The following is a 26557-nucleotide window of genomic DNA, read 5'->3' on the forward strand; positions in this document are numbered from 1 at the left end:
TTCTGAGATTGGAACCATAAGGCTAAAACAATCAGTGCTACAAAGCCTGAAGACAATTTAGCATGCAAGACTCATAGCAGTGTGTTTATGTATTATTGAATTAAAAATAGATTTCAAATTTTATTGCAGAACAAAATCAGGCAACTATTTACTAGCAAATGTATCATTAATACGTTAGATACAGGGGATGAGGGGAATGAAAGTGAGGTAAAAATCTTCACAGATATGCTACAAATGCTATTTTTCCCACATCAAGTGACTATAGGAAGGACAAATGTAGTAACAGTGTAGTTGCAATTTTAATTGCAATTTCCTAGGAAATTATGTGTGGTTAATTTCCACTGTGCAACAACATAGACAAATCGAAACCATGCTGTACAACTGCAGAAGTGCATCCCTTAGTGGAACTGACTGCAGGATAAGTCATTTTCACAACTTAAGTACCTTGTAGGAGTTACAAGGAAAAGGGGTCGTAATAACAGAAGGAAAATAATGTTATCTAATTTAATAACTTATTTTTTTCAAGAGCAAAATAAAATCGTAAAAGGATTCATTTTTAATAAAGATTGGTTCTATATTTAATACTGCAAGTTTTCATCAATACAGAAGTAAATACCTTCTCCCAGTGACTTTCCGTATGTTTTCCTGATATCATGGCAGAGTCATGGCCTTATATACAAATTTTGAAGTAGAATAAGTGAAAGTGAGAATAATAAGTTTATAGCAATATATCACACAAACAAAATCCTTTCAATCCCTTTTAAAAGTATATGTTTTTAGTAGATTTGTGATTTAATTCTGAATACTAACAAGCCAAAAAAAAAAAAAAAAAAAAAAAAAGTATATACTAGGTTATTATTTTTACTGTGCCGAAATACATTATTGTTTTTTGTGGAGATTATAAACAATATATGGAATACATCTGTTTTGACAGCATGAAAATATTTAACATCACTAACAATATAAATGATGTCAGGAATATTGTTTTGCATGAGGCTTACACTTATGATTATCTGTCTTGAAGTCAGTCCACATGAAGGTCAAAGATTGCTAAGGTAGTAAGGGTCAAGGATAGACAGGGTTTGAGCTCTTCTTCCTTGTAACTGTTTTGCGAGTGACCAGATCATAAACTAATATTACGTATACGTTTTGTCTGAATGTAGTAGCAGTTTTTCTTTGAACCAAATCCTATTGATATTTGTGACATAGGTATTATAAAAACAGCCACAATCAGACTCTGATGCCCAGTGCATTGAAAATAGCAAAGTAATGCAAAAATCCATGTATTCCCTTACAGTGTGCCATGCCTTCATGAAGATTTAACATTTGACTTCTGAAGTTAGGGAGTAATGCTTGCACTTTCTCTGAAGGCATTCTAAAACCCACCATGAACTGTTTCACTTGATCTGCTCTGCTTCAGGCTGCCAATAGGAAAACTACCACCTTTTGCAGATGTGGTAACACTAGATGGTCCTTCCTGTCTGCAACAATCACAATATTCATTATTTTCTTAATCTGTCTGATGTAAATGGACCTAGAAAATGATTAAATGCAGAAGTGAAATCACATAGATTTTTCTTTTCTCTGCACATCAATTTGCAAGACTCCTTAACTTTGCTCCCCTGGGGGACACTGGTGGTGTGAAGAACATTGTATTAACGCAACCAGCTTCTTAAAATTCAGCTTTCATAAGTAGTTCTGATGTTTCTGTTAGTAAAATTCAGTTGCTGTAGTTTTGATAGGAATAAATGGAAGCTTAAATGTCTCCAATTAATTTGTGTAAATGACCACAGAGTTCTTTTCCAGTATATTTTCCAGAAAAACAAAAGGAAGGGAGGCAGAGAGGGAATATTTCTTCTTCAGTTAAGTGTCATTATTATTGTTGTTGTTGTTACTGTTGTCTTCTTTTTAGATGTACTCTGGAAAATTTAATCTATTTTTTATTATTATTTAACTATCTAATAAGTCAAACTAAGCTACAGAATCAGAGTGATAATAAACTATATCCGTGAAAAAGTTTTATTGTTTTATGAGGGTTCAGACCTTACTGTAGACAATAGCTTTGTGGGAAATATGTTTCTTCTTGATCTACACTTATGTAGTCTTTGAAAAGTTTTTTGTCTATTCAGTATACAAGTAGAGGAAGACCTTGAAGGCTGTCAAGATATTTCAAAATATTTTCTGATATAGAATCATATAATCACAGAATGGCCTGGGTTGGAAAGTACCGCAATGATCTTCTAGTTTCAACCCCCCTGCTATGTGCGGGGTCACCAACCACCAGACCAGGCTGCCCAGAGCCACATCCAGCCTGGCTTTGAATGCCTCCAGGGATGGGGCATCCACAACCTCCCTGGGCAACCTGATCCAGTGCATCACCACCCTTTGTGTGAGTAAAAGATAAGTTTCCCTAACACTTTGGTATTAACCTTTCTATATGGACATAACACAGACAATAACAGGATGAAAACAAATACTGGATTTGAGCTTTAGAAGGAACAGCAAGAATATACAGCAGTTAATATGGTATAGCAAAGTGTTTTTTATGTACTCTACTTTCGAGCTGTGCTTTTATACTTATTATTTTACTTTAAAAAAACACATATTATATTAAAAATCAATGTCTTGCCCAGTAGCACCTGTGTTCCTCTCAGATGTAGTATAGATGGTTACTGGAAAAAATATATATATATTTCTTTCTGATCTTCACTTTTTTCTTGTAGGACCAGCTTCACCACGGCCTCCAACTTGCAATAGTGACCAATTCCCATGCGCATATGTGCAGCAGTGTTTGCCTCTCAATGCAAAATGTGATGGGGCTGAAGACTGCTTGGATGGAAGTGATGAAATTAATTGTCCCACATTGACCCCTAGCACTATGCCTTCAAACTCCTGCAAACCAACAGAATTCCTGTGTCCTTCCAAAGGCTGCATCCCAGCTCTCCTAAAATGTGATGGTGTACCTGACTGCCTGCTTGATGAAGATGAAGTTGGATGCCGTAAGTTAATTTCATTGCACTTGTTAAAGCCACGCTAACTTTCTTTCCCAAAACAGTGACATGAAAAAGAGTAACATAATGAAGAGTAGCAAAGAATTCAGCATTCTCTAGTCAAGACATTGTACTGCCTGTAATGTGTTACCTGGAGAGACACTCTACATTTGCAAGTAATTTTGTTTATGCTTTTCTGTTCTCTGGTTATTGACTTTGACAAATGCTTGAAAAGGTTTGCTTTGTATTTCTGTTAATAATTAAAGAATTTCTGCTTTTATTTCCATAGATGATAGTGACAATTTTTCCCTAAACTTTTCATTCTGCAAAAGTTTTTAACATTTTATTTTTCATCCTGATCAGAAAAAAATATATCAGTTTCCAGTAGGCTAGAAATTATAGTTCTTCAATCATTTGGATCAAAACTAGGGAATGTGCAAGTAGGCCAGCACACAAGAAATTTCTTTAAAAAGATGTTTTTATATAAACTGGCACAGACTTTGCAGCCTATCTGTACGTGAGGTTCTGTTGGTGGAAGATACAGTTTTGTGAGAGGCCTTAAAGCCTGATTGCCTTCAAAACATGTGAAAATTCTATTTCCTCCAAGATCAAAAACACCTCACTTCATTAATCTTCATTCAATCCTGCCTCTTCAATCCTTCCTCAACTGGAGAGCTCTGTTGTATCACAGTACATGTACGTCCCAGTGCCAGACCACAGTAGCGAATGAGTGCTTCTAAACAACTGAGATATCATTTCATTGCTTTGACTTCTAAGCAAAGCGCAGAGAATGAGGGGAAATTAAGTCCTGGTCTTCTCAAAGAACAAACATTTTCCATAGCTATGGCATACCGAGGAATTGTGAGTGAGGTGGGAACTCATTCATATCTGTAATCATATTGGTACTCCAAAATTCAGTTTTGGTTATACAAACATGTAAGTTTTGACAATGAGATGAGAATGCAAAAGCAGCAACATATTTCATATTTTTTTCCTATGAAGGTACTGTTTGCAGGGCAAAGCAGAATGTAAGTGGTTAGTGGTGGTTTGGAAGGAAAGCAGTGAAAAGATGATTACTGTCACTCACTCAGTCTTCCCACCAAAATTTGTACATTATGAGAGCACAGCATTTCATCTCTAGCTGTCTACTTTTAACTTGTGAAATGCCATGCATGTTTGTCAGTGGGGAAAAATGAGAGTGGAAAAGGAGATATCTAACAGTTTTTGTTTAGTTTATTGAAATATTTGCATAATCTGTAAAATCAGTGATTCCTTTGCTATTAACTTCAGCCTATGTCCACTATTATAATAACAGATTGGGAGATTTTCTGCAGATTTTTTGAGAAACCTGAAATTCTTTTATTTTTTTTTTCTAAGCAGTTATGAACAGAGAATAGTATTTTAATCAGCAGTCTGTGAGTTTTTGTTGTGTTAGTGTTCTTGCTAATTTTTAAAAATATGCATTTAGCAATTACTGGCACCTTCCACTGTGTATGTGCCATGTCCTTTAGCAATTTCATTCATGTAAGTGTAAAAATAAATGGCCAAAAATATTCTGGCAAGTGAATTCAGGAATGCATCAGATAAATTTATCTCTACATGCTGCAGAAATTACGTATAAAACCCCAAAGAAGACCAGGGCAAAGAAAAGCAAACAAAAAATGCATTAGTCAGTTCTCTACTACCACTATCTCTACCACAGAACTGCTTTGCTGCATAGTTTGTGCAGGCAGAATTTCCCATGGAGTTCATTCAGCAGTTAAGTTGTATTGTATTTTTTTTTAATGTATATTGTATGTACTATTCTGGTGGATTTTGTTGCTAATTAATTTTAATGAAAGTATTCCTGGAATTGTTTTCCAGTTATGTTCTACTTGGGCATCCCTCTTCTCACTGTTGTGATGGATAGTACTTTAGCTCACCTACTTAATCTATTTTTTAAGTTAGTTTATCATAGTGGTAAGGGTATAAAATAAACATATTAACATCAATGGTGTTTGTATTTTATTTTTTTTTTTACTAGATGCAGCAGCATTTGACCCAAGTGCTTATAGCAAGGAACAATTATTTTCCAGTTCTCTGTAATGGTCCTATGTAGTTATATATCTGCTGTAGTTATAGTAAATTTTAATTACCTTGTAGATATTAAATTATATAACTTCAAGTGGGCTGTGATACTTTTATTCTTACAAGAATTTTAATTTGAACATAGAAAATGAAATATAGGTGAAAAACTGATGTTTTGACTTTAATATCTTTGCTGTTATTACTGTCTGTCTTCAATATTTATATCCCAAAGACACTTGAAGACCCCTCACAAAGTTAAAGAGTAACTGGTGTGGGAAGCTTGAGGTTATTTTCAACTATCTTAACAGTAAGCAATATTAGAAGCCAGATTTGTGCAAAGTATTTGTCAGATTAATTGCTATGAAGGTTCCCTCTGTCAGTACATAAAAATCTCAGTGCAATAAATTTGCTCAGAGTAAAGGAACACTTAAAAACCACAGAAGTTATAAATGAACTAAAAATAATTAACATTTTTCTATCTTGTCTTCAAGCCTAAGTCCAGCAGCGAGTCCAGAACTAGGGGAAATAATAACAAAATGTCAAAAATAAGATGCATACTTTCTTACCACAGCCCTCACTGAGTTAAAATTCAGGAACTGAATCTGTTTTAGTTGTAGTATATTTGACAAACCATAAACAGTACTTTATATCCACATTTGAGATGTCTCTTGAGTACAGGCCCCCGTACAAGGTCTAAAGAACATATGAAGAGTTACTAAGTTTAAAAATATGTTTTATATAAAATTTACAACTTTGTTTCTCTTGAAGTTCTCATCTGAACAAACAATTATTTTTACGGGCTGGATATCTGTGTGCAAATGAGCACTTACCAAACTAGTCCAATTACCATTGGAACATCATGCCCCAAATTGCAAATGTCCAGCATTTGGATCTGTTACACACGAAATAAGTATGAGATTGTCATTTGGTTATGAAAGTGCAACAGAGGGCATGGGACTGTTAGTAATTTTCTGGCTAGCTTACAAAATCCTGAGATAGATGGTAGGTTATGCTACAAGTGTGGGTCATGAGAAGCACTGCAGGACTGGACTGATGCTGTAATCTGTTATTTTTCATACTTGCCAAGACCTATTTGGCCGGACTGTGTGGTGAAGGGAATGAGAGCATATAGAGAAAGGCAGTTATAGAACAGAATCTAGATTCTTTGCATAACAGGAGGAAGTGGAAAAATGTATGTCTATGACTGAGTGACAAAGTATGAATTCCATTTATTAAGAATGAAGTATTTGCTGTTGTACAAGTGAGAGCTTCAATTTGGTCCAGTGCGGTAAGAAGAGATTGTTGTTGTTCTTGCTTTTATCTTGCTCTTCTCTGTAGTGACTTCTCCAGTCATAGAAGAGTACCGTGATCGTTTAAAATCAGCCAGAACTTAAAATGTCTCAGAAAGATTAATTAAATTTTGAAGCAAAGTAACATTCTTCTCCAGATTTTTCTTCAGAATTTAACATATGTTAGTGCATGTAACTAGAATGTTTGATCCCACAAACCTTTACTTACATGAGCAATTTCATAGTTATTTATGAGTGTCAAAAATGGCAAGAGCTGGAAGGATTTGACCCAATTGCTGCTGTATAAAATTGAGCTGCACCATTTTAAGTGTGCATATTTTTGTGATATACATAAGCTGGAGATTTACATTTTATCTAGGAGTGGGACTGATATAGCTTTTAGCAGCTTGGCTATCGTACCTGGGATGTTCACTGCTGTGTGTATTGCCTCTTGAACCCATGAGCAGGAAAGAAGTATGAAATATAGATGAGGCACTGGGATATTTTAAATTTTTCTAGATTCTTTCTCTGGTTTTACTCCAGTTTATTATGAACACATCTAACTTCAGTGGAATCAGAATTTCCTCTGATTTGCATTCATATTGAGAGAGTTCAGCTCATACTAGCTAAACAAAAACCTTTAAATATAATAGTTGAAAGCAGTGTAAGAGAGCACTGTGTTAGATAAAATGATGCTTTCTTCTATAGAAGGATGTAGGACCACTGCATATTTCATGTATATGAGTGACGCAGTAATAATCCTATACTCAGAACCTTATGGCTTACGTGATTCCATCAAGATTCTCCCCTCATAATTCTTCTGGACAAACTTAGAAAAGACAATTAAATGCCCAGGAATTAAAAAGGTGTGAAAGTTCAGATATTTCAGTACAGCTTTCCTCTACTTTTTCTTCACTAAATGTCTGTTAGTATTTGGTTCCTCACAATAAAAGGAAGCTATGCTATGTCAACTTTTTATTTTTTATTTAAATTTTTTTTTTCCTAGGTTATGCCTGGGATTTGAATGTGTTGTGTGGTAGTTTCTTATGGGTTTTCAGTGCTTTTTCAACTTACTTTGATTATGGTTTAAGCAAATATGCCCATGATTACTTCAGAAATATAACATGGGAAAATCTAGCTTCTGTAACATCTGTGTACTGTGTTTGTTTACCTATTTGTCCACTAAATAGCAAAGTTTTGTGACTTTGAAGATGAAAGCTTGTAAAGGTCACGTGGATCCAAGTTTATAAACTAAAGTACAAATAAAGTTTTCTGCTAGTTTTTTGTTGTTGTTGTTTGGTGTTTTCTGTTTTTTTTTAAACAGTGATAAAAGGAAATACAGCTGACAATAATTGTCATGTTACTTTTCCTTTCAGCCCTTACAGAGTGTTTCCACGGTTCTTTGCTATGTATGTCAACAAATCAATGCATAGCAGTCTCCCAGCGTTGTAATGGCATTGCAGACTGCATTGACTTCAGCCTTGATGAGTCCAGCTGTTCAGGTACTTAGTTTTCTATTAAAGTGACATTTTGCAACACTAAAATACAGTGGTTTATTAATGAAACTAGAGTCAGCCCACATACTAGACTGAATTCACTCTGTTAATCAGATTATATTGGGTGTGAATTTGCATTATGAAAGTGTCACTCAGAAAAATAGGGAGGGAAAAGATGGAAAATAACGTGCCTAGTTAACATGTACACAAGGGACTTTCACGTAGGTATGAAATTATATTTGTTGTTTTTTTGTTTTTATTTTATTCCTCTGTAATATGCTTCTGGGACACTTGATTTTCGCCATTTGAATAGAAAGATCAGCACTTCTGAGTTTCTGGAACAAAATTTGTTTGGAAATATTGTGTTCATTGTGTCTTTGCTAACATTAAAAATTAACAATTTCACAATGCAGATAAAATATATACCTGATAAATTTGATTGAGAATACATTTTCAATGAAGAATATTTTCTATTAAAAGGTATATATTGAGAAATTATAGCAATGTAGAAAAATATAGAACCCAAACTAGAAATAATTTATTTCTATGTAAATCCTCCACTATTTTTTTCAGAGAGCAGATCCTTTAAGTGATTGTCTTTCCACTCTTCTTAAAACTGCAAGTGTCTACATTGAATAGCACTATATTTCTTTATGTCCGCAAATGATTTTATGTGGCATACTCCAAAAGTTAAAGAACTACACCTAGTTTACTTTATTATCTTTGTTTTTTTAAAGCATAAATATCATATGAAAACATAGAAGAATATTCACAGCTGTGTTATGATTACACATTGTTATAGTATTTCAGAATAACAAGTGAAAATAAAACTTGACAGTCATGCATCAAATAAAAAAAGGTATTTGCATCTTACTAGTTATTATTTAAAATATAAGAGATTCATTTCTGATTTTTAGTTTTTCTCACAGTGGTGGAATAAAACTAATCTTAAGTAAAATTAAATTTCTCAAATTGGAAATCCATGAGAAGGCATGTCAAAAGCAATGAAACAATGTATGACTGATATATCCCTGTATTTAAACACTTTACTCTTCGCAAAAGCAGTGTTGTTAGTTAATCTCAGTAGGCAGCTCAGCTTCACACAGCTGCCCGCTCATCTCCCACCACAGGACTGGGAAAAGAATAGGGCAGACAAAACTGAGGAAGTTCATGGGTTAAGAAAAAAATTAACAACAGTAAATAAATAAATGGACAGCTAAATATATCATAGAATCATAGAATGACTTGAATTGGAAGGGACCTAAAGGATCATCAAGCTCCAGTCCCCCTGCCACCAGCAGAGCCACCAACCTCCATTCCTAATACTAGACCAGGCTGCAAGTGAAATAAAAGCAAGAGTTGCAAAAGCAATCATCAACCATCAGCTGACTGATGCTCATCCAATCCCTGAGAAATAGCAACCCCTGGAAAACAGCCCCCGAGTTTTATTACTGAACATGAAATTTGTAGGGTATGGAACATCTCTCTGGTTAATACAGGTCAGTTAGATCTTGACTGCTTTTCTTCCTAGTTTCTTGCCTGCTCCCATGCTCCTCACCTGGAGGGGCAGAGGATGAAACAGAAACCTTGATGTTGTGTAAACATTGTTCAGCATCATTTAAAATTTCAGTATGTTATCAAAGTGGATTTGATCACAACTCCGAAGCATGGCACCATAAGGGTAGCTATGAAGAAAGTTAAATCCACGTCCAGTAAATTCTATGAGTCTGTGATTCTATGTGTTACAATTCTAGGCATCGTGAATTAGAAAGTTGATACATGAAAAAGCATTTGTTCTTTTCTCACCACTGCATTTAAGCTAACAAGAAAATAATGATAATGCCAATAATAAAGTAGACGTAAATACTATGAAAGTATAAGTTCAAAGTTCTTGGCTCTCTCTATATTAATAGTTTTGTTAAAATATCTAGTAATTGACAGAAGATTCCTTTCTGGAATCAAATGTAACTCTCAATCTGAGACTAATTAGAAGCCTGTTCAATTTCTCTTGAAGTGCTAGAGATTCCATTGATTTCAGTGTATTTGTGTTTTATACTTTTATCGTCAAGTTTAAAGGAAAAGTTTTCAGAAATACTTAGCACCCAAAATGTTAAACGTGAATATTCTGCCATTCTGAAAATCAGACAGTGACAAATATAATAATTTTGAAGGTATGGAGAGGGTGGATTTGAATTATAATTTCTACTTTTTTGTTTGTAGTTTGTCCTGAAGAATACTGCAAAAATGGAGGAACCTGCATCATCAAAGATGATGTTCCTTTATGTCAGTAAGTTTCACTGGGAAATGGGACTGTTGAAAGACAAGTCTTTGTCTATATTATTTCTTACATTTGCTGAGTAATACAACATTGAAAAGAATAATATTTACTAGAGAGAATTTTCTGTAACTTTCATCTATATATGACGCAGCCTGTTTGCCTGATACCTTACATTTTGTCTCATGTTTCACATCAACATTTAACAGCACTTAACATGCTTCTGTGAAGATTGCATGCCTCACATGAGGAGAACATATTCTCATCTTGCCCGAATTTGTGATTTATTCTTGTATAAAGTTTTTTTTTGCATATATTTGCATATCATTGACAAAGATTTATACTTGCTAAAAAAAATGAATACAGTCCTGCTGTGGAATATAAGAATCTTTAGAAAGTGTCTCAAGATATCTGACAGTTTTCATTTTCACAGGAAAACACTCTGTTCCCCACTGGGAAATTACAGGGTACTTTTAAAGTGCAAAGTAAACAATGTTCTTTATCACAGTTTTGTCCTTCATGTACTTCAGTGAATCTTGCCAAAGAATTTGCCAAATTACTAAAGAAGTGACTGTATCTAAGTGAGGGTATCTATCTTAGTCAGAACATGACAAGTTTGTCTCTTAGTCTCTAGGTAACTCATTAATAAGCAAAACTTCACTCTTTCAAGAGATATATATCCATTATTGGATGAAGAAATGTTATAAATAACAGCTGCAGCAAATACAGGCACTTTCATACACGATTCAGGCAGGGACATTCATATATGAATACTTTCCGCTTAGCTCTCAGAAAATGTTGTTGCATGCAGATTTCCCAAAGAATCTCTGACAGTATCGAATAGAGAATGACCTCTGCCTTAAGCTTGGAGTTTCATCAAGGTGGCTCTTTCAAAATTTCCTGGGAAATAGAAAGAGAGAATGGGGGATAAAAACATGAAGGAGATTGCACATAAAATGCAAAGGATAGGCAGCAAAAAATAAAGGGATGGAGAATAGCTATAGAGTTAAAAAGATTAAATTATTGATCAATAAGAAAATTGCTTTTAGGGACAAGGCACTAGGGGAGTACTCAAGATTTTGGGGATAGAAGAGAATTATAAAAATTGAATTTATGTTAAGTCTTGCAAATGAAAAGAAACCAAATTAACAGATGGTTCTTTGTCCAGAGAAATAAAAAAATAGTTGAAATAGTAGATAGTAAATAGGGAACACAATATTAAACCCTGATCCAATATATGGGTAATTGGACTGAAGGCACAGAAATGGCAATGATTTAAGTGATGAGCGCATGTAGTGCCAAGAGCTGTACGTGCTTGTGTTGAAGGAATAGATAATCTTTATTCAAGAATGCTTGAAAAATACTGCATGTTGCAATGGTGGAAAGTTTTCTGAAAACTCTGCTTTTGGGGTACGTGATTGGAGAACAGAATAAAGATGTTTCTTACCTGACTGCATAATTTTAACTCTTATACCATCTGAACAAAATTAATGAGTTGTATTCACATATAAAATATACTAGAACTGACATACAGTAAACTCATTATATTGCTTGCCATTCCTTTCTTTTTATAGAAACACTTTCTGTGTAATATGCCAAATTTAGAGTAGTTACACTAATACAAAAGTGAAATAATAGTTTTGTTAATGCCTGAATTGTAAGAAGGCTTTAATCTTTACGCAGAAAATGTAATTGCATTCCTTGCCCTGTAATTAGACAATCTAGATATAACTTAAAAATACATCTTTATTAACAGTTTTTAAATTACATTGAATATATACCATTTGGCTAACTTAGCTGTGGAAACTAGAATTTCAAGGGGTCATTATACATAGATTTGCAGTTAGCTTTGTAGTTGTATTTATAAATGACCTGAAATACAGAAAATTAATTGTTTTGTTTGCTTGTGTGATAAAAGTGAAAGTGTTGCCTTTCCCTTTTAAAATTTAGGGGAAAAAATGATTTTACGAGCTTATAATTGAATCAGATATTGCTTAATCTTCTTAGAAAAGCTAGAGGCAATGTTGTCCCTAGTTTTTATTTCTCATTCTTTAAATGAACCCTTTATAGTAATCACAACTGGTTATTTTTAAAGGGCAAGTAAATTACTTTATTCTCAGTAGCATAATTACAGCATTTTACAACAAATAATTACAATAAAAAGCATAGCTTTTCTGTAGTTGAGACTTTTTTTCAGAATCTGATTTTGTCTTAAATGTGCTGACTTCTGTTATGCAAAATATATTATTAAGAACAAATGCTGCATGGTGTATGCAACTTTAAGTGATGTCACAGTGGACTAATTCAGTGCCTTTTCCAGTCAAATACTATTTGTACCAGAGGATGGAAATTCTCTTTAGGATAGGAAGGATATTCTTTCTTACCTTTCACACTCAGTCCTACTAAATTTAAATACAGAATAGGAGACATTATGTGATCTGAAACTCAGTATTCTCATACACTAAGATTACCTATCTAAACTTCATTTCAAGGATCAGCTCACCACCAGGGATCTCTCTATGAGGCACCTTGAGTCTACAGGTTGGGTATACCTGATGCAATGCACAAGGTTTCATTAAAGTTGTACGTGATGTAGGGACTTCTGGAAAATGTTGAAAAGAGTTTTGAACTTTCCCACAGTACTGTGGGAGGTGCTTATAGGTCTGTGCTGAGGATGGCAGGAACGGTGGGGATGGTGGAGAACTGTATTTTGATAATCTATTATTCCATAAATTGGGTAGGAAAAGCAGATACCATCTATTCTGTGCCAGCTGCATCCTGGTATGCATCTTACCCAATATAACACGCAAAACTCCCTGATCTTACAATGCCCTCAAGCTATCTTTCAGGTTTGCAATTTTCCCTCTTATTCAAACAGGGTGAATTTAAGTCTCCAAGAATTACACTCTTTGTGCTGTTGCTAGGTGGCTAAGAGATTGCCTAAAAGCAGCAAATTCTACTAAATTAAGAACTTTTGAACTTCTCTTGCCAGCTTTTGCAGTGTTGACTGATCTGAAAAGCTCCATGCATTTTAATTTTAAGTACATACCAACATAGAGGATTTTTCTCATTGCTTGGAAGGATCTTTTCATGTTTGCTGCTGCCCTAATCAGCTACTAGGCTGCATCTCTAAGAGGGAATGAGTAACTATGTGCTATTCCCACACAGACATTTATATCCTGCAGGGAAAGAGTATGTATTTATCAAAGCCAAAATAATTTTACTTACTTCTAGTCCACAAGTCTTGTTTTCGATGTACAGAAATATTCTTCTTTCAAACATATGGTTTGATTTGTAAGATGTAGGTGAATTTTGAAATATTTTTTCAAGAGTGTAATGTTAATATGGTTAATGGGATAACTGTAGTATTGATCTCAGCAGAGAATAAATGGAAAAAAATTCCAGAAATAAATGTCAGTCATCCAGATAGGCTTTAGTATTCAGTACATTGTGGCAGGTTGACTTTTTGATTGTTTTTAAATGGTGGATGTGATTTGGATTTAAAAATATTATCTCTTTGTGGATGGAAAATGAATTGTCCAGAACACATACTCTTTTATTGTTGGAATATGTGTGATTTGCATCTACTGATTAAATAACAGATAACACAAATCATATACCAAATGTGTGGAAAGTCATGGAATGTCTACCAAGCCACTCTCAAGCAAGCTATGCCTTAACTGTCTTCTGTGCAGGCACATGGAAGTCAGACAGGTTGTCCCTGAAATAGCCCAAATTGGTTTCTCCATTTTTCTGTGATGGAGTAGCTTGGAAGCTGTAAAAATTCCTTGGGTGGATTTCAGGTATCAACTGTGTATCAACCCATGCATTGCACATAAACTAATCCTTGTGAAGTGTCTGTTGGAAAATACTGGAGCCAACCATATGTAATGATGGCTTCTTTAGTTTAATTGCTAGATAAGATTAAAGATTGCCTAAATTCTAACATGAAATAAATTTAAACTCTGGGTCATTAACTTAATATGTTAAAAAGTATTTTTGCTTCTATGTGAGTTATTTTATTTTCATTTAGAACATTTCCATTTTGTATTTTAATCCTTTCATCAGTCTTCCTTCTTAACTATTTTATTTTCTGCTACTCCATTGAGCTTGTTGAGGAAAGCTGTGCAATATTTTTTAATTGCTGTTCAAATAGTTTTAAAAATTGACTCGTGTTTTAAAATGAAGCTAACAAAAAGATGACTACTAACATCTAAATGGAGCATGTAGCGTGCAGGTTTGGCATGTCTGAGTTACACTGATGCAACTTTTCATGAGTAGTAGATGAATGAAATGTTGTTTAAGCATTGCTACCTAGAGTTGAATATGCTAATGTTTGTTTTGTACGGAGCAAATTCTAATTTTTAAATGATTATTTCTACTCTGGTGGTTGCATTTTCAAATTTATGTTACTCATATTACCAGCTCAATTGAAGTGGCTGTTTCTATTTTTATTGTAGTCTATAAGAAAAATGAAGTGCCAGTGGAAGTTTTTTAAGCATCCATTCTTAAAAAGTTTTACAAAGGTGGAAAAAAAGATTCTATTTAGTTTTTTTCTTTTTTTTTTTTTAAATCAATTTTGTAAATTAATAGCTTATTAATATGGTATTAGGAATATGGAATAAGAATCCTATCTCCTAAAACTTGTTTAATATTTTAGTATATGAAAAATGTTGTGTTGACATAGTCATAGAAATGCACTGAAATTGTTTTCCCATCACTTTTTTTCCAGTGTTGGAAGTAAGGTTGTTTGGCATAATATATTTTGAGGCAGCACATTGACTATTATATTTGTATTATATATAAAAAAAAGATTATGAAGATCTGAGTCACCTTTTTATACACAGTCTATACACAGTACCAGATCAATGTTACTAAGGTTGTAGTCTTGAAAAAGTCCTCAAGAAAACCTCTTTAGTTTAACCAACCAAGCTACTTTACAGTCTCTGAACTGCAGGCAAGTTGTGTCTGTACCTCACAGATTCCTTGACAATTTATCATTTTAGAATGTATTCTTACAAATATGTCATACTTAACAAACATTCTTGCACAAGCTGTCTTTATCTCATGCCTCAGCAGTGTCCCTCCTTGCCTGGATGTTGCAGAGTTGTCAAGCTGATGTTCCTCAAAGCAGCTGCAAGCAGGATTTTTCTGACTGTTGCTCTGATCATTTCTTTCCTTTTGCAACTCATTGCTCCCCCTTTTGCATGAAATCTAAATTACTATCCTGTTTTCAAAGCCTTCATATTTTTTCCAACTCCATCTATTATTTCTCATTTAACAATTATGATTTAAACATATTTTAAACACTAGATGCTAATCAAGTATTTAATATGGACAGCAGAGCCTGTTCTGAGCACAAAAATAGCAAATTTTCTATATGTTAAAGGATCTCTGCACTCTTGTAAAAGTTTAGATCACAACTTGGCATAATCCTTTACACTTACAGAAAGGAGATATGTCTTTCAAAATAGCTTCATTACAAATCTACATGAAAGAAGGACTAGCACAGGAAGGAATTAGATAGATGATTTACCTATAAACCCAGAGAATCAAAGCTTGGTATGACAGCCTTGCCTCCCACATATGAGCTTCTTTTACAACTTTTTCATCTTCAATCTCTTGCCTTTTATTTTTTAATAATCTATTCTGTTCCGGTAGCATAAAGTCTTCACAGCTAGTATTGGCACGCAAAAGCTAGAGCAAATAATATGGTAAATTTTCTAGATCATCTTTATTTGAATATTTTGTCTTCTAACTGTGAAGAATGTACAACGAATAATTAAAAATAAAAATTACAGAAGAGAATCATAAAATCCTTTGTAAATGCAGGCCAGTCTGCAACATGCAAAGCTCAGCTGATGACTTTTGAGATAGTAATCAGAAGGAAAGCTCTGCTTCCTTATGTTGGCTCAAGAAAGTAATTTATAGTTCATCGGGACTCTAGAAAAAGAAGTCTTTGATAATGTCAAATAAATACTAAATACTCTTGTTTGCAACTTTACTTTCAAATTGGAGTTGGGAGAAAAACAATTTGCATTCACTGTGTGGAATATTAGCAATGTAATAATGTTACTTAGGTAGGCAGATATAACCCTTATTCTGTAAATTATAATTTGCTTTGATTTTGCTTATACATGGGAATTATACTTATCTGGAGGATTGTTGCCTTTTACTCCTTTCAACCTTCCCTCTGAACATGTAATGAAAATGAGAATACTCTTGCACAGATTCTCAAGAGAGAAATTTCAACAACGCATTCTGCAAAAATCTGTCTAGCCAAAAATGTCTTACAAAGTAATTTTGAAATAAAATATCCCATTTATTCTATTGAAAGTCAATATTTAGAAAGAAAGAATATTTATTTTCATTCATAGATTGTACTTTTTTGAGTTTTGGAATTCTTGTTTGTTTTAATTTTAAGGAAATTCCACTCAAATTTCCCTGACCTCAGGACATGTTTGGATTATCACTCTGCAAACACACCAGAAATATATTTATATTACACAATGAAGGGAATACGTTCACATGAGAGCTATAATTTTCTGAACATTCAAGAATTGATTTTTCATCATGTAAATAAGCTGTGCCTTTATTTAAAAGTATTTCCACCCAGTGTACCAAAACTGCCTCCCTTCTAATGTTACCAGAATACAGCAGTTGCCAGAAAATTCTTTCATCTGTGGCTTGCATTCTGGTGACACACAAAGAAATTGTAAAAGGCATTTTTTTAGTGGTTACAAATATTATTGGAGCTAAGTATTCAGAGTTGTGCCAGTATATGCATTCCTTATGACTACTTTGACTCTTCTGCAACAAGGAACCCACATGGAAACGTTTTTTTTTCTCTATTGTTATTTTTAGGGCAGTTGAAGAACAGTTTTGGGCACAGATTCATGAAGTCTGGAATGAAGGGTGTCTGGACCTTTTTAAAAAAATGTACGCAAAAAATCTAAGGCCACAGACAAAAGTGCTTGAGCACATCCTTTCACTATGAAATTACAAAAACTAGTCTGGAGATTAAAGTACAGGTCTGGAAATGAGGAATTCGAAGTCCAGAGTGTGCAGCACTCCTACTATGAGCTCCTCCAAAGCACACAATAGTCCTTATCTTACTTGCTTCAGAGACTTTTGACACAAAACTACTTACGCGCTATTGTCATTCATTCATTTTCTCTCTTCGACTTCCTTTTTCATCAATAGTGTGATTATAAGTGTTCTTTCAGCTTTTTTTGTCCTGTTTGTTTCAAGCTCTTCAAGAAAGAGACTCTCTGGAGTTTTGTTTGCCTTGATGAAAAAGGGGCCAGATACAGTAACAAACATAGAACCTACAATAGTATTTTTTAAATGCAGAAACAAGCATTAAGGTCCCACAGGATGTTTGATACTTCAGAATATCCTGAAATAATCACTTTCATGAAAAAAAAAAAAAAAAAGGTTTTAAAATATAGGACTGTGATACAAGTTCTTGCAGAGCATTTATATTTTCTTTTATTACTATATTAAGAGTTGAAAATGGAATGAATAAATTGCACATTTTTGCTATTTATGTTTTAATATTACTGAAGCTTCTGGAAGACTAGTGTTGGAAAGAGGCCGTGTCAGATACACAGCATATGAATAAACTCTGCTAGATCTAAGCAATGAAGTACTGGAGTTAAGAATATTCAGTAAAGGTTATTTTCATGCTTATAGCATCACAGAACATATACATGATTAAATTAGATATCTTTAGGCTAGATAGCAACGAGCATCTCTGCATCTTTAATTGCTTCTCGCTTGCTGTATGTAAATGTTGATTAATGTGTCCATTTCTGCTTTTTTAAGACTGACTGTGACTTAAATTCCTTGTAGAGAAACATCAGTGATATTAATAGAAGTTCCACAACTGGATCTAGGACACGCAGTGCGTGTATCAACATTCCATTGTATTTTCTCAAGAAATCCATGGCTAAGACAGAAACTGATACAGATATGTTAGCTCTCTAAACAATTCTGATATTTGCAGACAATTATCCTGAGCTTTCATCAAGTTCAGGCAAACCACAATTATATGCAGATGACATAGGATGGAGGAATTATTGGCCTTTCCATCCACGTTCATTTTGAAACCCTGTGTTTATGAAGAGTCATGAGAAAAATGCTGCATTCGCTTAACTTCCTTTTGATTAACTAAGCTGGGGTTTAGGGGCCGGAGAAAAGCTTTCTTCCACTGAATGGTTACCACAAAATAAGCACATCTGTTGTAACTTTAATAGTGTGGATCCAGTAATGCTTTCCTAATCACCACAGATATGACACACAGGATATTTCTCCAGCTCTTAGCTCTCAGTTACCAATGAAGTCACCACCCACAAAGTATTGTCTGTGCAAGTCAAAATTCTGGCAGCAGGCTCAAGGGCAAAAGCTCAAACCCAAACCATAAGAGAAATGTCAGCAAACAGTTTAACTTCCTTTTTGCTGGGTGGGTGACCAGAGCAACAGGAAGGCTGTTTTTATTGAATTCTCATGGAAAGTAAGATCTCAAGGTTTATTTTTCGAGAAAGGAAAAAAAAATAATAAATGTGTTGGAACAGTAGTACAAAAGAAGAGTAAGCTCTCAGGAAAAACAAAATAATTGACCTCAAAGATTAATAAAGCCATTTAAAGGTTTATACATACAAACACTTTTTATATGAACACTGTTGATCTCATGTTAACCTCTTGATAAAAGTCTGAATAATCCGAGATAATGGCAACATTTCAACGGTGAAGTCAAAACTAAATAGAACACAGCCTTAGTTTACTAAATTAAGTAGATCCTTCAGGTATCACTCTGTGAATTATACAATTTTTATATATCTATGACAAATTTTGTTTCTACACTTGTTAGGACATAGATTGCAGAGGCTTTATATGTCTAGCTTCATTCTGGAACCTAAAAGAGGATTATAGTTACAGGAAACTCCACAGTAATAATTGGATACATTCTTCAGCTGATGCAAAATATTCTTGTTCCCACCTTGAAGTGGAGAGTAAGACAAAACAAAAAAAAAAAAACAAACAAACAAATAAAAAAGCCAAACTTATACCAAAATTCTGTAAGTTAGGAAGGATTTTGTACTTGTCTTACCAAAAGGTCTTTCAAACCTGTTTATAAATTATTTAAGAATACTTGTAGATATTGCTTTAAAGAAATTCTGGACATCATTTTTTCTTTAATGTTGAATTTATTGCTAAACAGTTCTTATTTAAGATTCAGATTTAAACTTTTAGGTGCTGGTGTTCTGAACTGCAAAACTATTGCATCACAGTATTGAACTGTTCAAGCTACTTAAAGATAATATTTGACTACTGATTTGTGGGTTTTTCTTCTTGATTTGAAGTCTATGACAAAGCCCACTCCTTCATTTTCGCTTTATGTGTTTAATTAATATTTGTCATTTTAGAATATTGAATGAATAATTTTAATAATATTTATGAAAGTGTCTCCCAATTTTAAAAATTAATGTTCTTCAAGACTCTAAACAAAGCTGACTTGGTTTTATTCTTTATTGCTGTCTTTATATATTGATATTGAGGTTTCCTCAGGTCCAATTTTTTTTTTCTCAAGTAATATGTCAAGTATCTCTTCTGTGAAACTGGTGACGCAAGCATTACTTTTCATTTTTATTTAGAACAGCTTGATAATTTGGATTTTTTGTTTGTTTGTTTGTTTGTAACTTTGCTTTGTATTCTCTCTTGGTAAAATGCCTTGTAGAACTATTGTGCAAACTAGTTTTGTGATATTTACTGCCTGTCCAAAATAATGGGAAAGATGTTTTTTCATTGAAATTTCAAACCAAATCAAGTAGAGAAGCTTAGGAAATACTATAACCTGTAGTTTGTTATGAGTTGATAGCACTGTAACTCTTCCAACTTCAGAAATCCTATCTGCTCCACTGTTTGTGATTATATCCCCATCTAACTGCTGACCTTTAAAGTCTTTGAACATAAAAGTGGATTATCAGCATTCCTTTCTCTCCTGGATATTTGTGCAAAAGATCCTGAATTTAATTCCTTGTAATGGAAGTCTGCCAGAGCTTTAGCAGTTTAAAGGAGAAAACTTGTATGTCCATAAAGTATTGCAAATATATTTATGAATCAAACATTGAAAATTGCTGCATAGAATTCCAAAATAATATTCTTCCCTTAAAATTCTTATTTATTATAAAAAATCAAGAAACAAATAGCTAATCTGTTTTTATTTTAATCAAAGTTAGAATTCAATTTTTAGCTTTCTATCCAGTCAAGATATTTTAGAGTTAAATAAAAGCTGTAGAGAGACTAATCACATGTAAGTCTGGGTCAAAATCTGCTCTGACCTATTCCAAATAACTTTTGAATTCAAATGGAAATAATTAACTGTCCTACATGTCAGTTAACTTAACCTTTCATCAGATCGGCCTGAGTTGAGAGCTTAGTCCTCCATACCCATCTTTCTCACTTAAGCTAAGGTAGGACGAGGAATTTGGAAGAAGATTCAGGGTCAGGAAGTGTAGGAGTGAAATCTGTCTTGTGGGGATATGTAGGAGTGTTTCTAAACTGGCAGAACTCCTAGTGATCTAAAAACATTTGTAAGACCTTTAAGTAAAAGAGGAATATGTTTTGTTAATAACTGAAATAAAGCGTAGATGATAAAGGTGGAGGTACAGTCTGATGAACTGAAAATTAAATTGAAAGTAGCACATTATTGACAATGAGCAGAGAGGTGTAAATACTGATGATACTTTGCTTTCTTACCATGTAAGAGATAAGTTTAAAAAAAAACAAAAAAAGAAAAAACAACAAAGGCATTGTTTTTCCTATCCACTTCTGGGATGAGTCTGACTACAAGATTTTTAACATTACTAATTCACAGTAAGAGTGAGATGATGGGAGGGAAGGAAGGAAAGGAGTAGTGAGGAAGAAGGGTAATCACCAAAGCCCTGGGAACTGGCTCACCGTGCCACCATGTACACTGATAGCTTCCTGAGTTAAAATTGTGTTTGCACATAGCAGAAAATTCTGTCTGTAAGATTCAGCTATAGCACAAGACTGCTGTCTGTGGCTTATAATACATAACCTGTGAGCCATCCTTTATTCTTGTCGGACACAATGACTTATGCAAAAAATAATGTCTATTTAATGTCTATTAAGACTGTTACTGGGACATGCAAGTCTTAAGGGACATTGGACACTATAGACAGAATAGAGAAATCCTTTCTTTAAAAATTTTTCATCCTGATACCCTAAGAAAACAAGGTTAACATGACCACTCTGCTATTCTCTTCGTGCACAATTATTTGCACCCAAATGAATATTTAGTCTGTAAGACAGTTTTGACCAATCTTGATGGAGAAAGCAGAAATGTCAAAAATATAATATCCCCACAGTTTTTGCAAAAATAACACTCATTTACTTTGGGGCACCACACTAACTTGTCCAGCGCTACAAGCTTTTATAAGGGAGCTGTAGAGAAGAAATAGGGTGAAGATGAAGGAAAGCATGAAGATGTGGTGAGGAAAGTGATATTATTGTCTGAATTGATATAAACTCATAGGAAATCAGGTATTATTAGATCTGTCTCTTTATCAAATGTTCTCATAATCAGCGCTATATACAATGTAATGGATTTCCATGTCAGATGCCATTCTGTCAGACTGCCTCTCTGCTGCCACCTGTCACACGGCAACAACATGTAACAGAATATTGATGGGTTCCATCTCTACTGCCATACCATGAATATCCGCCTCTGATGTCAAGGGATAACACAGTGAATTAGGAGGCATTACTTGTAAAGCAGCCCTCATATTTAAATAGGGAGAATGCAGTGTAGCTAGTGGTTACAGGGTAGAGATAAAAAGGTTTTAATCACTTCTGTCCCCTTACCAATTTGTCCTCACATATGTGGCCTTTTATCTCTGTTGCAGTTAACCTTGACTCTTTATTTATGATCAGAAGCTCTATTTCTTCTCCTCTGGTCCCAGAGAAGTCATTTGTCAGCTCTGAGGCCTCATCTCTCTATTTCAGAAGTTTCTATTCTACTGTTGTAGTAGTTTCTGCACGAACTGCAGGATGGCATTTTTGTGCAGTTAATTGCTATCCAGCCAAGCCCCCCTCAGTCTTTCCCAGGAAAAGAACAACTTATTGACTCCTTCAGATGTCTCAACTAAACTTAATCAGGCTGATTTAAGGAATTTAAGATAAAAATAAAAAGAATCTATCTGCATATTTACATTTGGAAAGAAACAGGCTAAGATTCTCAAGTACTCAGTATGAAAGTCGAGTATCACAGACCCTGTGATAAAATCAAACGAATTGTCAACATGCCAACCTTGTGTTAGCCTATCTCTATATTCACAGTTTTGTAGATATACTTGGTTAGTGTTCATACCACATCTTCTGGGATTTAGTAGTCTAGATCTTTCTTGATGTAACTTCATCACCATTAGTTCTGAAGTTTTACTTGAGACCTCAATATGGCTAAGAAACCTGGAGGGAGAAAAGAGATACCATAGACTTCTGATCTCTAAAGTCAGGAGTATGAAGAGAAAGGATGTAAAAAGTGGTCAGGTCTGCTGTGTAAAACAGATCATTAAGTAGATAATGAAAAATAAGAATGACATAACATTCAGAAGAATTGCTATCAGAAAATCTTTCTAGTAAGAAAATCTACAAAAAAAAAAAAATCTACTAGAAAACATCAATGTTTAATCTCTTTTAAGGGATGGAGAACTGTCATGTTCAAATAAATTCAGTCTCCTTTTACACACAATATCTAAGGTGACTTACTCAGGTCATATTTAAGGATACATTTTCAAACATATAATCTTTGGATATAATATAATATGAATTAATTTACAATAAATGTTAAAAAAAGTAATTGTGCATTAATGAGACACTTTCTAACTGATATTTTTGTGAAATTAAGATATCATTTTTTTATTTTCAGTTATTGATATTAAGATCATGTTTGATACAGAGTAGGAAAAAAAAAAGTAATCTGCTAGAACTATAGAGAATAATTTGCACTTTTTATTTCAAATAGATTTTAAAAATTGCAATATCCTTGCAGTCAGAGAAAAAAAAAAAAAAAAAAAAAAAAAAAAAAAGTGGATTAATGAACTCAGTTGTTGAGTTATTTAAAAGATTTCATCCTGAGCCTTACTGCACTGACACCATGCCTTCACAAAATGTAAATCCCTTATTAATATGGAATGTTTGTCATGGCTTACTTCCACATTTTCTCAACATCTGACATAAGACAATCTGTAGAAAAACAGAACACAGAAAGAATTTGTTGACTTCTCAAATTTTTGGATTCTACCTCCATCTGTTCAGGCTGTTTACCAGCAGTGCAGGTTAACTAGGTTTTCATTCTGCCTAGTGATACATGTTAAAGGAGTATAAAGGGTGCTCTCCGTTGTATAAGCACAATGATTCATTGCACAGCAGCATTAACTCCATCCTTCATCTCTATAGCTGCAAACAAGAGTTTATGGAATGAATAAGCAGAATGTTGTTAGAAGTTCTATGATTAGCTGCTGCTCAACATATACTATTAAAAATAATATCTACTAAAGACCACTGGAAGACTTTTGTTTTATCAGAGTGCCAAATACGAGTTGAAATAACCCATTCAGTCCTTTATTGAATTCAAGTAAATGAGTCAGATTTTGAACTACCTATTTTCCTCACTGAAAGTTTCAAGAATGTGCCAGGAGTTCAAATTTCTCTTAATGTCAACAGACAGACTAGTATTCAGTTCAGTTTGAAGATTTGAGCACTGATAACAATAGAGAAGATTCAGCTACTCGTAACATCAATATTTTTTCCTTCTGTTAGGCATGGTAAATTGCCTCTGCTATATGCTGTGATGGTAATCTCATTGCAAGCACTGAATACCAGACTTAAAGTTTTTTATTTGGAAGGAAGATCTGGAGGAGTCTGTGATCTTCCAATTAGATACTGTATCTGAACGTGTATGCATGAGGGTTTGAATTGAAAAAGCACGGGAATCCTTAATTCTAGCCTCTGCTAAATTCTGAAGTCTTGACTCTGTAACCATAACAACACAAAGGGAATGTGGTGCTGGGAGAAAGGTTATGAGGAAATTATTTTTATTGCATCTAAAGTGTCTTGGGTTCTCATAAATTGTTTAAAGGTCATTTCTCTGAAGATTTCATAATTTTAACTTGTTAGAACGAAGCTAGAGAGTGAATTCTGCATGCTTCTGGGGAATTCATTTTTATTATGAGTCCCACCATTATTTTTTTGCTTGGATCACATTTGCACATTGAACTTATTACTGAATTTAAGCCTTTTTTGAGAAATTATTCAAATCAGAGTGTAAACCACTATCTATATTAGGCAGAGGGTAAGCAAAACAGAACTGTGGCTTTTTGAATTAGGTCTCTTATCACTATGCATTTAAAATTCAAAATAATTTTTTTAAAGAATGTAGCTGTAGGTATTGACACAATCTTTGTCTGTACTTGTGCACTATACTTATACAACGATGAGAAGCAGCATTAGATGTTACTGTGTACTGATGTCTCCTATGTAAGCAGTTAAATTTATGACTGTCTGAGAATGACAAAATGATTTATAAGCTCTAATATACTACAATCCACCTGCTAGGAGCAATAGCCTGAGTTGGCAGACTGGTTAAAACAGACCATTTCAGCTGATAAAAAGAACACACCAGTACAGGAAAGATGATAATGGGGGGAGATCGGAAGGATCCAAAATTATCTTCTTCTTATTGTTAACTGCACTATGTGGCTTAATAATGACCAAAAAAATTTCATTGCTTGCCCTTTTTATTTAAATAATGATTTAACAAAGAAATTGGAAATTCATGTATATGAAAGCTGTGTAAAAAGTAAACATCAGTAAAAAAGATATGTGAATTGACTTTATAATAAATACCTAGTATTTCTTCCATAATTACTTGGGCCTCTCCAAAATCAATGTTTCCTATTTTGTTACTTTGGCCAACAAAATGAGAAGTGTGTTTTGGTGGTATAGCAGTCAGTAGAGTTGGAACCGTCCCACAAAAACCCAATTACCTGTTGTTGCCATGTGACAGATGGCAGCAGAGGGGCAGCATGACAGAATGGAGTCAGCCATGGGAACGCGGATGGAGCAAAGATGTGGAATTGAATTCCTCTATGCAGAAAATAATTGCATACGTTGACATTAATTGAGGCTTGCAGAACATTTATGGAGGCCAAACAGTGGATGTGAGCACAGTGGGTGGTGCATTTCAGCAGTGGCAACAGTGGATCACTTCTGTTGGTGCTGATTTTTACAAGTATTACATACAGATTCTTGTTCATAGCTGGTAAAAATGCACACCTAATGGTGGTGACTTTGTTGAAAAATAGTGTTTTGTAGCTGACAATTTTCTATATCCAGTAGTGTTATTGTGCTCTTTGTATTGGCTGTCATTTCCATGGAAGTAAATGGGATGTATTACTTTCAGAGAGACCTCTGTAGATATAGTGTTGGTAAAAAAGTAGTCTCTACTTATTGTTTTCAGAGTTCAATAGAAGAGAATAAGATACAGAAAAAAAGAAAAAAAAAAAAGAAAAAAAAAGTAGTGAAAACAAAGCAGGAAAAGAAAGGTATGTGAAGAAAAAAGCTACCTAAATATATTCAGATTTTTATTATTTTTTCTTGTGATATCCATCAATGGAGCATTTAAGCAAAAAGCTTTTCACTGTGATACTAACAGGTCTATTTTAAAATTCGTTATATTTGTCATATTTTATTGCATTATTTCTTTTACAGTTTTTCTGCTTTTACCTAAATATGAAATCAGTGCTATTTCTGAAAGCAAATGAATTTTGCAACCTGCTGCAAATAGAGATGGATCGAGCTTCCTGTTAAGTCATTCCTTAGTATTTATTTAATCCTCTAGAAACTGTAGATTATGTTAGATAGAAAAGTATGTAAAGAGTGGTGGGATTCAGTTCTGACATTTCTGTTTCTTTGTCTCTCTGCCCTTTCCCTTTTTCTCTCTCATCCTCTTTCCCTCTTTTGAGAGTACTTCAAGAGGAAATCTAACATTTTAGTGTATGTTTCAGGAGTAGGAAAAGGGATAAAACAAAAGAATAGAAGAGAAACAGAAAAATGCAAGAGGGCCAACAAAGAAAAAGTGAGTAAAATTGGAAACCTCCCCTCCCCCCCCCCCTCCCCTCCCCCCCCCTCCCCTCCCCCCCACCTCCCCCCCCTCCCTCCCCTCCCCCCCCTCCCCCCCCTCCCACCTCTAAATAAAAGAAGGGGAAGGAAAAAGAACTGTGAAGCAAGAGTTGAAGTCAAGGACAGCCTGACTGTATAAAGGACTTCTGTTTTGCTGTAAACTAATTTAAGCTAAGGCTATTCATTGAGCTTTTTTACATTGCTGCAACATTTCAGATACCTCGGTACTGACAA

The 26557-nt window shown here is 34.2% G+C and overlaps 1 protein-coding gene across 1 annotated transcript in view; it reads left to right on the forward strand.

The window, feature by feature from the left end:
* The window catches only part of MALRD1 (MAM and LDL receptor class A domain containing 1), a gene marked incomplete at both ends in the record, with an annotated part of 206527 nt that overhangs the window by 158985 nt on the left and 20985 nt on the right, over window positions 1-26557 (forward strand). The window contains 3 exons of the mRNA XM_079538377.1: window positions 2724-2999; window positions 7723-7848; window positions 10063-10129. Coding sequence (XP_079394503.1) covers window positions 2724-2999; window positions 7723-7848; window positions 10063-10129 — 469 coding nt within the window. The remainder of the gene's footprint in view (window positions 1-2723; window positions 3000-7722; window positions 7849-10062; window positions 10130-26557) is intronic.

Source organism: Tetrao urogallus (genome assembly GCF_951394365.1).
Source record: "Tetrao urogallus genome assembly, chromosome: 7".
Taxonomy (NCBI): Eukaryota; Metazoa; Chordata; class Aves; order Galliformes; family Phasianidae; genus Tetrao; species Tetrao urogallus.